The sequence below is a fragment of the Moschus berezovskii genome, chromosome 1 (assembly GCF_049115385.1).
Source record: "Moschus berezovskii isolate FMDL1 chromosome 1, NW_MosBer_1.0, whole genome shotgun sequence".
Classification (NCBI taxonomy): domain Eukaryota; kingdom Metazoa; phylum Chordata; class Mammalia; order Artiodactyla; family Moschidae; genus Moschus; species Moschus berezovskii.
The window spans coordinates 15,439,113-15,451,952 of NC_142460.1; the positions used below are offsets into that span (position 1 = coordinate 15,439,113).

Genomic DNA, 12,840 nt, shown 5'->3' on the forward strand with positions numbered 1-12,840 from the left:
CTGAAGGCCTTCATTTAAGAAATTGCCACTGTGATTCTTTGAAAAAAATTTTAACTGAAATATAGTTGATTGACAGTGTTGGTGTTGGTTTCAGGTGTGCAGCAATGTGATTGACTTATATACGTGTATTTGTTTTAGATTTTTCCGATATGAGGTATTATGAAATACTGAGTAGCGTTCCCTGTGCTGTGCAGTAGGTCCATGCTGGCTGTCTGCTTGTTATGTAGCAGTGTGCAGCTGTTAATCCCAAAGCCTCAGTTTATTCCTTCCCTCCTCTCCTTCAGTAATCATAAGTTTGTTTTCTATCTGTGAGTCTGTGTCTGGTTTGTAAAGTTCATTTGTGTCAGCGTTTTTAGATTCCACATATAAGTGATATCATATGGTATTTATCCTTCTCTGACAACTTCAGTTAGTATGATAATCTTTAGGTTGCTGCAAATGGCATTATTTCATTCTTTCATTCTTTTTTATGGCTGAGTAATATTCTATTGTATACCTGTTTCCAGAAATTCTTCTTTTTTGGGGTGGGATCTTAGTTGGAAGTGTGGAGTCTTAGCCACTGGCCCTCCAGGAAAGTCCCGAGGAATCTTTTTAAAAAGACCTGGACTCACAACTAATGCCCAGCATCCGTTCTGATCTCCTGTCCACAATGGTAGCCACTACCCACATGTCGCTACTGGGTCCTAGCTGCATGGCCAGTCGAAGCTGAGATGTTCTGCAAGTGTAAAATGCATTCTGACTTTGAAGACCTAGTGTGAATAAAAGCATGTAAAATATCTCATAATTTTTTCTCTTGGTTATATGCTACAGTGATAGTATTTTAGCTATATTGGATTAGATTAAAATATATTGTTAAAATCAATTTCTCCTATTTCTTTTTACTTTTTTTTTTAAAGTAGCTGCTGAAAAATTTTAAATTACATGAGTGGTTTACATGATATTGGACAACCCTGAGCAGATTTACCAGCAGTCTCTGTTACCACTTCATTTTATGAAGTCCTGTGTTTAATTGTTAAGATTATGTATTCGTGTTGTATTCATGTTGTAGCATTTACCAGTTTTCCATTTGAGATCAAGAAGTTAGGAACTTGAATTTTTTCGTTAATTCGATTAATGATTGCTACTGTTGTAGTGTTTTCCAAAGTTCAGCGCTGACATAGTTAATTTCAAGATGGTGGTTTTTGAGTCTGTTGGTCTTTCTTTCCTTTTTTTTTTGGCTGCTCTCTGTAGCATGCGGGGCCTTAGTTCTCTGACCAGGGATCGAACCTGTACCCCTGCATTGGGAGCATGGAGTCCTAACAACTGGACCATCAGTCCCTTTCCTTCTTTAAAGGGAAAACTGCCCTGAAAGTAGTTACATCAGAACATTGGGCTTCCCTGGGGGCTCAGACGGTATAGAATCCAGCTGCAGTGCAGGAGACCTGGGTGTGATTCCTGGGTCGGGAAGCTCTACTGGAGAAGGGAATTATTTTAAAAGACAAACAGACTCCTCTCAAAATTCCCTAAGTAGTTCTGGGGGACCCTGTCCTGGCGGGTTGCCTTCAGTCTTCAGAGCTGCTTTTTGGATGTGAGCATCGAAGGTCGGGGCTCACACCTTGAAACATGTGAGCACTGGGAAGTCCGTCCTCCTGGGCTCTGGGGACTTGGTGAGTCCGCCTGCCCCTCAGGTGCAAGGGGCGGCGCCTGGTCCTGAGATGTCCAGGGACGCTGACAGTGCCCGGGCTGCAGGGCTGTTTCTCGTCGCTGTGGCCGAGGCTCCCAGGGTACTTAACGCTGGCAAAGAGGGCAGTGGGCTCTTGGGGCAGTGCAGTCTCTTAATACTGGCTTTTTTTTCAATGGCAGGGGACAAGCATTCAAAGACGGCTCTGTCAGTGACACTAAACGTGCATGGCCTCATAGAATGTTTTCATGTCTTACCGTTTAATATCATTTACCCTTTTGTTTCCTAAAGACTTAATTTTGTTGGGAAAATAACTTCTTAGATTGACTAACTTAAGCTGGAGCCACAAACTTCGGTCACTAAACTTAGTTTCTTCTTCTGCTTTGCAGATCATTAAAAAGCTGATAGAAAGAAAACAAGCCCAGATTCGGAAAGTCTACCCTGGACTTTCCTGTTTTAAAGATGGAGTTCGGCAGATCCCGATAGAAAGCATTCCTGGAATTCGTATGTATTGATCTTCTAAAGGCAGAAGCTTTTGATCGTGCCCCGAGACCCCGGAAGCAGCTCCGCTGGAGCGCACTGCTTCGGGAGGCTACAGGCCCGCGGTCTCCAGTTGGGACGCTGCGGTCTCAGAAGAGGGCAGTGCTTTCGTTTGCGTCTGCTCTGCCTCCGGGGCAGACAGACCGCGGAGAGCCGGGGCCATCTCCCGCTTTAGCTGTTCACGTGCATCGCTTTGAGAGCCTGTTGTTTGTGGCACAGTGTCGGCCACTCCCAAAGGTGACCTTAAAGGCAGGGAATTCTGCTCATAGGGCTAGGAGGTTGAGTCCCAGGCTGGCTCAGCCCTGTAACCGTGAGCGGCTCGTGGCCAGTGACCGAGGGAGCAGCAGCCCTGCCTCCTCCAGGTGGCTTCCCGTCCACGCCCTTCTCCATGCCCCAGGCTGCCCCAGGCAGAGCTGTGCTCCGCTGAGCCTAGAGCCCCTGACTTCTAAACCATCTGACCCGACAGTGTAAGGCTGGTTTCAGGTTCCCTGTTTTAGAGTGGTTTTCCAAGGGTTCTTCTCTGTGAGTATGTTAGAAGTGAATTATATTGGTTTAAAACATAAAATAAGTGTTTTTGTCGATCAGAAGCTATAAATATTGGCACGTTCATTCAGTTCAAATCCAGGATCTGCTAGTGTATTGAAGATTTAATAAACCAAACTAAAATTCTCCAGAAGAAAATAAAACATTATTTGAGCAAGATAGATGTCTTCATTACGAAGTATACCCTACAGCAGATCTTTCTTTGCTAGACCTGGAAATTGTCCTTCTGTGTATTGTCCTTATTAATGGCAAAATAGCTACCCTGTCACTGAATGTGTACGTGTGCCAAACATTCTTCTGCTTGGGTTTTTTTTTTTAATTTTTTACATGTACATCAACTAACCTCAAAAGGAATCAGCTCAGTTCTGGAGTTCTGTCTTATACATTGATAAACAGAGGCAAAGGCTGACTAACTTAGGGAGTGCAGCTTAACTTTTAAGGGGAGAACAAGACGTCAAATCCAGGTCTGTTGGACTCCAGGCTGTGTCTTCTTTCTGCTGCCTGAGACCATCTTGCGTTACAAGCAGGTTCTGTGCCAAATAAAATAGAGAGCAGGACAGAGTTTGTTCCAACCTAAAATAACAGCTTACCTCTTTCACATGGTGATTAGCAGAAAATGTGACTTAGAGTTTTGAAAATATACGTGCCCATAGTACCAGACATGCTTGTTTATTTTGCTTTCCTCTGAAAGGTTGGAGTTCCTGCTTTAAAAAATACTAGCAGATGGAGAAATGCCAGTCTTGGGAATGTTTTATATATTCTAGTGTGTAAGGAAGTAAAGAATTAATCGCAGTTAATTTCAGTCTCTTTTCAGAAGTAGTCTTTTATTGCGTCCTGGCTGTACGTGATTGCATTTTTGATAAGTATTAACTGTGTTATTCTCTTGACCGAAAGCAGCTCTCATTCAGTGTTTGATTTTGTTGGTATGTGTAGGAGAGACAGGCTGGAAACCGAGTGGAAGAGAGAAAAGGTAAGTGCGATGGGCCAGAGGATGTTGACGGAAGTGCTTTATCTCCCCTCCCAGCAGCTTAGAGAAGACAGGGGAATTGATTGTAGTCACCACCACAACACTCGTTAGGTTGCACTTTTCGTAAGACATGCTGAAGTAGTTCCAGTCTTAGGTTTCTGTACAGACGAGCTGGATAGGAGTCGCCTGGCAAGGGGGCAGGATGCTAATCCTTGCTTCTTCGGTGTGCCCTTTCCTTTCAAGTAAAGAGGCCAGAGATCCCGACCAGCTGTACAGCACGCTCAGGAGCATCCTTCAGCAGGTGAAGGTGGGTGTTCGCTGCTTCTCCACTTCACGCAAATGTTTTGAAATGATTTCCCACATGGAATTTCCATATTAGATACCTTACTTTTTTCTTTACCCAAGAGCCATCAAAGCGCTTGGCCCTTCATGGAACCCGTGAAGAGAACAGAAGCTCCGGGATATTATGAAGTTATAAGGTTCCCCATGGGTAATGCCATTAACATTTTCTAAGTATAGACTTAAAGCTCTGGATGGCGGTGTTGGGGACAGAGGGTGGCCGAGGGTGTGCTTCTCGGTCGTAGGGTAGGGTGCGTGTGCCGGGTAGTGGAGGGTTAGGAGTGTCAGAGCAGGGAGAGGGCACCGGGGCGGGCAGGGGCTCAGAACAGGGAGAGGGGAGCGGGGTGGGCAGGGGCTCAGAGCAGGGAGCCGGCACCGGGGTGGGCAGGGGCTCAGAGCAGGGAGAGGGGAGCGGGGTGGGCAGGGGCTCAGAGCAGGGAGCCGGCACCGGGTGGCCGTGTTCTTAGAGACGACTCTCCACTGTCCTGTCAGGGCTGCTCCGTCAGCGTGAGCTCAGATGGCACCAGAGATGAAAGTGTGCTGTTTGAACACAACCTCGCTTATAACCTGTTGGGCTGCAAGTGGAAAAGCATCAGCTTTTCCCCTTGGTAGCTGAGAGCCTGAGGGGTCTGGAAGGTAAACAGGTGAAGTTAGCTGGAGCCGCTTGCCCGCTGACCTTGTAGACAGAGAAGTGACCGTTAGCTGATTTGGCTTTCCCAAGCACTCAATGGAGACTGGGAGGCTCACTAATTATAGTCCTGTTTTAAGCCTTGTCCCACACCCAAAACAAACAGAAAATGCCTTTAGAAATGTAGACCTGTGGAATTTGCTGCTGAGTCTGCACCAGCCTGAAATGAATGATTAATGGAGTCAGCTGAGAATCCCCAAACTAGACTCATGTGGCATTGTGCAGATTGAAGACCACTAGCTGAATTTCTTTTCTCCCAGTCAGTTGTGGGGCCATCTTTCGGGAGCAAGCCAGTGCCTTCTGTCCGTTTCCTCCCTGCGGCCTCCTGGGCTGAGCGGGAGCGGGGTCCCTCGGCTCCCTTGTAGTACAGTCGTTGGCGAGGGTTTTCTCTGGCCTTAGTTCTCTCAGGAGTGTTTCCGTCGTGCAGTGATGGCTCCAGTGGTCTCCAGGCCTTGCAGTGACCACGCATGCTTGCCGTCCTCTTGCTCTTTTCTCTCAGCCTTGTTTTTGTGGATTTCAGTCTGAAAGTCTGAGCGAGGGTGCAGAGAGTGGAGAATTCTAGCTGGAAGGCTGACCTCGGCATTGGTAATTCCCATGATTTTGAAAGGGCTTCCCGGGTGGCACTGGTGGTAAAGAACACTCCCGCTAGTGAGAGGCATGTTGGATCCCGGGTCGGGAAGACCCTCTGGAGCAAGGCCTGGCCACCCGCTCCAGTGTTTGCCTGGAGAATCCATGGACGGAGGAGCCTGGGGGCTGCAGTCCACAGGGTCGCAGAGAATGGGACACGACTGAGCGACTCGGCGCACACGCGCGATGTGAAAGAGATGCTGGAGCCCTCTGAGCCCGCATCCAGACCTCACCGGCCTTTGCAGCCTTGACACCGGGGCCACCCCAGGCCCTCCTGAGAACCAGCCCGGGAGGTTCATACTCCCGGGGCGGCAGTCCTCAGCCCTGTCCACTGATCGTTACCACTGGTGTGTGATCTTCTTCTGTGACCCGGGCCATGTGGTCAACTGAAAGAGTCTAAGAAGGTCAGAGGAAGGAAGGTGCTCTCTCTCAGTTTAGAGGAGAAAGAAAATGGAGAAGGAAGCCTGCAGCAGTGATTATCACTATTTAGAAAGGTCCAGAAACTTCCCAGACTCTCCTTCTGCCGTCCACAGCTGTTCTTTCGTCCTCTCTTCTAAAGAATAGCGTGAGAAGGTTGAGGCTAAGCTTCTTTGTGTCAAGGTTGATTATCCCCCCACCCCACCTGCTTTTGCTAGCACCTGTCTTCCTTCTAAACATTGTAACACATTCTCAGCCGCCAGTAAGGGCATTTAGGTGGAGGGAAGGGTGAGCCTCCAGTCTCCCCCAGGAAGGCTGTGGCTCTTTATTAAATGAGAGCACATCCTCACCTGCTCACTCACACTTGGGAGACGGTTCCTGGGGCGTCTGCTGAGCCTTCACAACTGTTTCAGTTAGAGAAGAAAGAAAGTAAAAAGTTGAACTGACACATGTGATGACTTATTTCTAACCAAGATAGGCTTCCGTCAAAAAATATATATATATCCTTAAATCAAAGGAAACGGGAAAGCAGGTATTTCCCGTGTCTCCTTTTGAGTTTTTTGGTAGATTTTGGAAGAATCTTGATGCAAATCAGTTTCTGCCCATTTGGGACGTTGCACATAAATTTATCTTATTAAATTATAATCTCAGTGTATTTGATTGTAAGTGTCTTTCCCTCTGGAAAATTTGATAATAGAGTAGGAATTTGGGTCGTTGGTAGTCAGAAGCATTCTTGAGTGGTTTTGACTCATGCTTAATTTATATATATATTTTTTTCATGCTTAGTTTATGTAAATTTTTCTCATTCTTTTCCATTTTGGTTTATTACAAGATATTGAATATAATTCCCTGTGCTGCACAGAAGAGCCTTGGTGTTTATCTGTTTTATATGCAGTCGTGTATATCTGTTAATCCAGTTTAATAGTTGATATAATTTTTAATGATAGAACCAGGCTTAGAGACAACTAGGGACCTATAAACAGACAAATGTCAGCATCTTCTAATCTGCATGGAATTATTTAAATTGGTTCTGAGAGTGAGAATTAAAGAAGTCCCATTATATTCTTACAAGTTTAGATGAAGCACTTTTCATTAGTAAAGTAATATTATTTAAAGCAAGCAGATATATTGGAGAAATATTGTTTTTACAGTTGTCTTGCAAGGTTTACATGCTTTAGAAAATACTTGATTAAGTAAAGTTTGTCATTCTTATTTCATCAGTGGAGCATGAAACTAAATTCACTGGAAACATTTTATATGCAAGGTCACTGGTATACTTGCAGATGTATTTATGATCTGTTTCCCTACTTTAGTTCTGTCTCTACAACACCAAAAACAACTGGGAATTTAGAGAAACAAACTCATCCTGATTGTTTAAGTAATGAGATAGTTTGATACAAATGTTCCAGCCGCTGTACTCCATGTAGGTAGAGCCTCTTCTCTATGCTGTTGAGTGAAGTGCTCACAGTACTTAGTTTATCATACTTATTGCTGCTGATTGATCTACTTTGCTTCCTTGTGCTGAGTAGGGGATCGCACCAGATGACTGCTAATGGTCCTTCAGTGTTAAAACACTGGTTTTGCACAGGATACCCTCACAAAAGAAAGAATACAGCCTCAAGAACTGTTTTCCTGGATCATATGAATTTCTCTTAAACAAACCATCGAGGTGGTGAAAACGTGGGCAGGCTGATGACACATTTCTTTCCCAATCTCACTTTTGTCAGCGAGTGTTTGAAAGGAGTCAAAAATTGCTAATATTTTTTTTTCCTGTGTAGATCTGAAAACCATGAGCGAACGCCTCAAGAATAGGTACTACGTGTCTAAGAAATTGTTCATGGCAGACTTGCAGAGAGTCTTTACCAATTGCAAAGAGTACAACCCCCCTGAGAGTGAATACTACAAATGTGCCAATATCCTGGAGAAATTCTTCTTCAGCAAAATTAAGGAAGCTGGATTAATTGACAAGTGATATTTTTTTCCTCTGCTTCTTAGAAACTCATCAAACAGTGTGCCTAAGCATGGTTTAGTTTTACAAAGAATTGGACATAATGCATTGAAGATACTTGTAACAGTTAGCACTTTTGAAAAACAAAAAACCTCCTCTTAGCTTTTCAGATATGTATTTAAATTGAAGTCATAGAGCATTTTTATTTTATGGAATAGATTTTAATCTATTTACTACTATTAATGTCAGTTTTCTATGGCATGTCCTTTAGCTGGATATTCAGTACTAGATGATCAGGGGTTTCCTCACAACTTGTATTTGAGGAAATTGCACACAGTACCAAGATCTGGGGAGATGCAGAAAATTTTCAGACCGTGAATGTTTCCATTTTTTCCTAATGGAATGTGAGAGTTTATTTTTATTTTATTCTGAAGGACTTTAAAGGAAGGGATACATGATAAAAAGCCCGTAAAAGGTGAAACGTAATGTTTGAAGTCTCATGGTAGACTTTTTATATATATTTTTAAAAAACACTCATCTAGATGAGGTGCTTTGAGCATTTCTGAAAAATGCAGTTCCAGAAAAGCAACTTCTTTGATTTCTAAAGAAGAAATTCTAAATAATGCAGACTTTTTTATAAGTGTCTGGGTTTTTGATAATTCTGTCTACCGACAACAAACTTATAAGTGCGTAACCACTATTATAATAATTATTTTCTCTACATGAGTCTGTAGAGACTTTGCTTATATTTGACTTTGCTTATGCAGGCCATAAGTTCCACAAGGCAATTTCTTGGGCCACAAAGGCATCCATTTGAAAACACTTGAGATTGAATGAAAATGCTTTAATTTAAAAAGATGTGTAATCTATATTTTGGATCAAATTTAGTGAATCCTTTGCTTTTTTTACAAAGAAAGATTTTTTTCCCCTTTTCTACAATACACTCAGCCCAACTGATAATGTATTTATGGACACTTGTCCTTTGGCGTCTCCAGATTATATTCATTTTGGAGATGAATTCAGTTACCACCAAGACCTTCTGTCAGTATTTTAACACCTGCTTTGATCCAGGGTAGTGATATCCCACCAAAATCCATCATACAACCTTGTTAACCTGTCTTGGGATCCCAGCTTTGTGCTGGGACTTATTTCCTGATTAACACTACACTGAAAAGTGGGATGTCTGCAACCCCAGCTCTGGGAGAACTGACCCAGAGGAAGCAGATGATGGCCGTCTTGATGGTCTCGACACTAATTTTTATGATACAAATTTATATACTGCTTTTTGTACAAGGACTAGGTTTTAAAGGTGTCTCTAACTCAATGTTTTCTGTCAGCATAAACTAATTCAAATGATCATTTGATAGACTTTGGACACAGTTGCCAGAGAATCTGCATGAAGGAGAAAGCCCTGCAGATGGCTGTGGAGTTGAAAGGATGGTTTTTAATGTGTAAGATATGCTCAGAATGCTCTCAACTGAGAAATGCCTCAACTTTTTAAAGAAACCACCTTGAGTGGCGTCTAGATCTCTGATGAAGGATGATACAGTTTGGATTAAGTATCTTGGACTGGTTTTAAACGAGTGCTTCATCCTGGATCCGCTGAAGCACCTGGCCAGCTTGGTATCCTGTGAAACGTTTGTTATTTTCTGGGTAGACATTCTTATAGAGTACTGTCTTTAAAATCAGATTGTCTCTTCTATATTGAAAGCATTTTTATGTTTTCTAATTTAAAAATTAATATTTTCTTATAGATATTGTGCAATAAAGCTGAAGTAGGATGTGTGGTTTTTGCAAATGCTTTAACAGCGGATAAAATTTTACATTTGTAAAATTAATATATTGTACTGGTACAAAATAGTTTTAAATTATATTTTAAAAAGCTCTGTCTGCTGGTGTGTTTTCTTCTGACAGATTTGTGTTTAACGGGGCAAATGTATGATCTGGTTGATGACTGACTACATCCTTAGTTATTAGGACGTAAGTATTTTGAGGGAGGTGTTCAGAATTGTTGCATTTGTGGGAAGTTTCATAAAAATTCACAGCCCATTTCTGAGATTTTCAAGAGGAGAGACACTTACTGTGTCTCTTGAGTGATCCACGGCATCTTGCCGGTTGTCACTTATCAAAAAAGAAAAAAAATCCAGCTAAAGAAATGGTTTTGGTTTTAGAAGCAGCAACCCCATGCCCCAGTTTTTCCTGCTTTGCATCTGTAAGACAGATGAATAAGGAGACACCCACCGCCCCCAAAAAAAAATACAACTGATTTTTAGACATCTCCCATGTTTCTAATGTTATTCACAGTGCTGAAAAAACTATATCCTACTGGGGTGTGAGTATCCACCAAAGAGCATCATTCTTCCTTTCTGAATTCTGAGCCAGCTCAGCAGTTGAAGGAATGAGGCTCACGATGGCCCGAATGTCTTTATTAACACTAGAACGCATATTGGAGGCGGTGACTTCTGTGTCTGTGGAGATGGGCTGATGCTGAACCTTGGGCTGTGGCTGACTCACCCGTAGCTCCGCTCCCCATCACATCCTCCCCAGGGCAGGGCCTTTCCCCTTAAGCTCTGTGCGTGGCCCAGGCAGGGTTGCCCTCCACAGCAGGCCGACTCCGAGGACGCACAGGACAGGAAGGAGCGGCCAGCCCAGGCCAGGTCCTCGTCTGAGTGAGTCTGAGGCGCCTGGGGAAGCATGGGGAGCCCCAAGCCGCTGGCGCCCTCCTGGGGGCAGTGAACACGTGCAGCGCAGTGCCGCCCTCCCACCCTAGCCCGTGCACCGCGGCCCGCAGTCTCCGTGAAAATGTTGTGATGGTTCAACTCTGGTTGTATTCATTATAAAAGAAGAAAGCATTGTGGTTTTCATGTTACCTGGAAGTAAAATTTATAATTATGGAACCTAAGAAGTAGAAACGGGATCAGACAGGCATCGCGGTCAGCTTAATAGCGTGTCACCCCTCTAAGCTGGCCTTCCTCAGGCCGACCCTCGCGGTTTTCTGTAGGAGACACTAGAGCAGCACAAGGGAGGGCCACTGGCTGCAGCCCTCGGCCTGTTCTGTGTTGTTCCGAGCTGCTCCACTCTGGCCCTGCCCTTACCTTTCTTAACAAAGTAGAAAACCTGAAGAGAAGACCAAAGCCACTCTGGAATCTAAAAAGGCATGATGGCTGTACGTATGCAATTCAGTCCAGTTGCTCAGTCATGGCCAACTCTGCGACCCCATGGACTGCAGCACGCCAGGCTTGCCTGTCCATCACCAACTTCCGGAGTTTACTCAAACTCGTGTCCATTGAGTTGGTGATGCCATCCAACCGTCTCATCCTCTGTCGTCCCCTTCTCCCAGCTTCAATCTTTCCCTCCATCAGGGTCTATTCCAGTGAGTCAGCTCTTCCCATCAGGTGGCCAAAGTATTGGAGTTTCAGCTTCAGCATCAGTCCTTCCAATGAATATTCAGGGTTGACTTCCTTTAGGATTGACTGGTTGGATCTCCTTGCAGTCCAAGGGACTCTCAAGAGTCTTCTCCAGCACCACAGTTCAAAAGCATCAAATTAAGGTAACTTTTTTTCTTTATCATCATGAAATATGTGTTTAGATTTGTTGACTATTGATTTATCCCTGGCAGGAACAGAGGGATATGTTTGCAGACGTGGAGGCTGGGGTGGGAGGAGGGCAGCAGCGGGGGACGCGGTGCCTTTACCTGAGTGATGCCTTCTCCTCTGGGTGCACGAGTGCTGTTAGTATTAGATGGAGGCTGACAGGGGAAAACAGGGTCAGTAATGTTCCAGTTCAGGAAAGAGATGAACATGAAGCTAGAAAAACAAGGTGGAAGAAGGTTTTCAGGGGCCCTTCAGAGGAGGAGTTTCAGCAAAGTAAACAGAGGGCTTTGGGGGTGCGAGAACACCTGTAAATGTCATAGCAAGTTTTCAGATGTGATTCATGGATATTCAGGCCTTGGTTTCTTCATGGTAGACTTTTTTTTTAATAGAATAAGGAAGCTAACAATGTCAAAGCTAGAGATGTTCTTTGGGTTTATTTTAAAAAGCAATATAGTTTCAACAAAGCAGAGAAAAGCCAGGAAAACACAAGCCAGACTTCCTCCCCCCTCCTCTTACTGGGAAGTCTGGCACCACCTTGGCAGAGTCAGCTTAAAAAATGAGAAGCAACACATGTTATTTGTGTGTGTGTAATTTTCTGAGCTGAACTGAAGGTTACCAGGTTTTGTTTGTCTGAGTTTGAAGTTTTTGTAAGAAATCCCCTGGAGAGTGTCGGACTAAAAGACCTTCTCAGGATAACGCATGTATCCACAGACTCTGCATGCCTGCTCCCTGGGTTCTTGGACGCTCCCGAAAATCCACTAATCTCTGTGCTTTGCTCTGTTACCCTCACGTTTTTGACAGTAAAAGATGGGTGTCTAATCTACACTTTAAAATGTCTAAGAACAGAGAGTCTGCCTCTTTGTACAGTTGGGCTGTCCGACGTTAACACAGGCACAGGTGATAAAGTCCTCAGGCTCATGTTGGCTGTTTCAAAGAGTGCAGTAGAACACGCTCTTGGGTCCTGCAGTCTGATCAAGCTGCGATTCAAATGAAGCCCTTCAGAGCGCTGCTCAGTCATTGCGGCCACTCTGCTCTCAGCCACGTTCCACTCTGCAACCCCATGGACGTAGCCCTCCAGGCTCCTCTGTCCGTGGGACTCTCCAGGCAAGAATATGGAGTGGGTTGCCCTGCCCTCCTTCAGGGGATCTTCCCGACCCAGGGATCTAACCCAGGTCTCCCACATTGCAGGTGGATTCTTTAGCAGCTGAGCCACCAGGGAAGCCTATATACATTTTCAGTTGAAGTATAGTTGATGTACAATGTTGTGTTAATTTCTGCTATATACCAAAGTGATTTAGTTACACACATTCTTTTTTTATTCTTTTCCATTTTTCCATTATTATCACAGGATATCGAATATTGTTCCCTGTGCTATAAAGTAGGACTCTGTTGTTTATCTGTTCTTTCTTTGTTAAAAAATATTTATTTGGCAGTGCTGGGTCTTTGTTTTGGCGTGTGGGGTCTTCAGGCTCTTTGCAGCCTGAGGGATCTTTAGTTCTGACATGCAGACTCCCGGTT

The 12,840-nt window shown here is 44.2% G+C and overlaps 1 protein-coding gene across 2 annotated transcripts in view; it reads left to right on the forward strand.

The window, feature by feature from the left end:
- The window catches only part of KAT2B (lysine acetyltransferase 2B), a 92,706-nt gene extending 83,091 nt beyond the window's left edge, over window positions 1-9,615 (forward strand). For both annotated transcript variants that reach the window (XM_088835457.1, XM_055417157.2), the window contains 5 exons: window positions 2,050-2,164; window positions 3,677-3,713; window positions 3,954-4,017; window positions 4,116-4,200; window positions 7,560-9,615. In XM_088835457.1, coding sequence (XP_088691583.1) covers window positions 2,050-2,164; window positions 3,677-3,713; window positions 3,954-4,017; window positions 4,116-4,200; window positions 7,560-7,753 — 495 coding nt within the window. In that variant the 3' untranslated portion in view covers window positions 7,754-9,615. The remainder of the gene's footprint in view (window positions 1-2,049; window positions 2,165-3,676; window positions 3,714-3,953; window positions 4,018-4,115; window positions 4,201-7,559) is intronic.
- The last annotated feature ends 3,225 nt before the right edge of the window (window positions 9,616-12,840 follow it).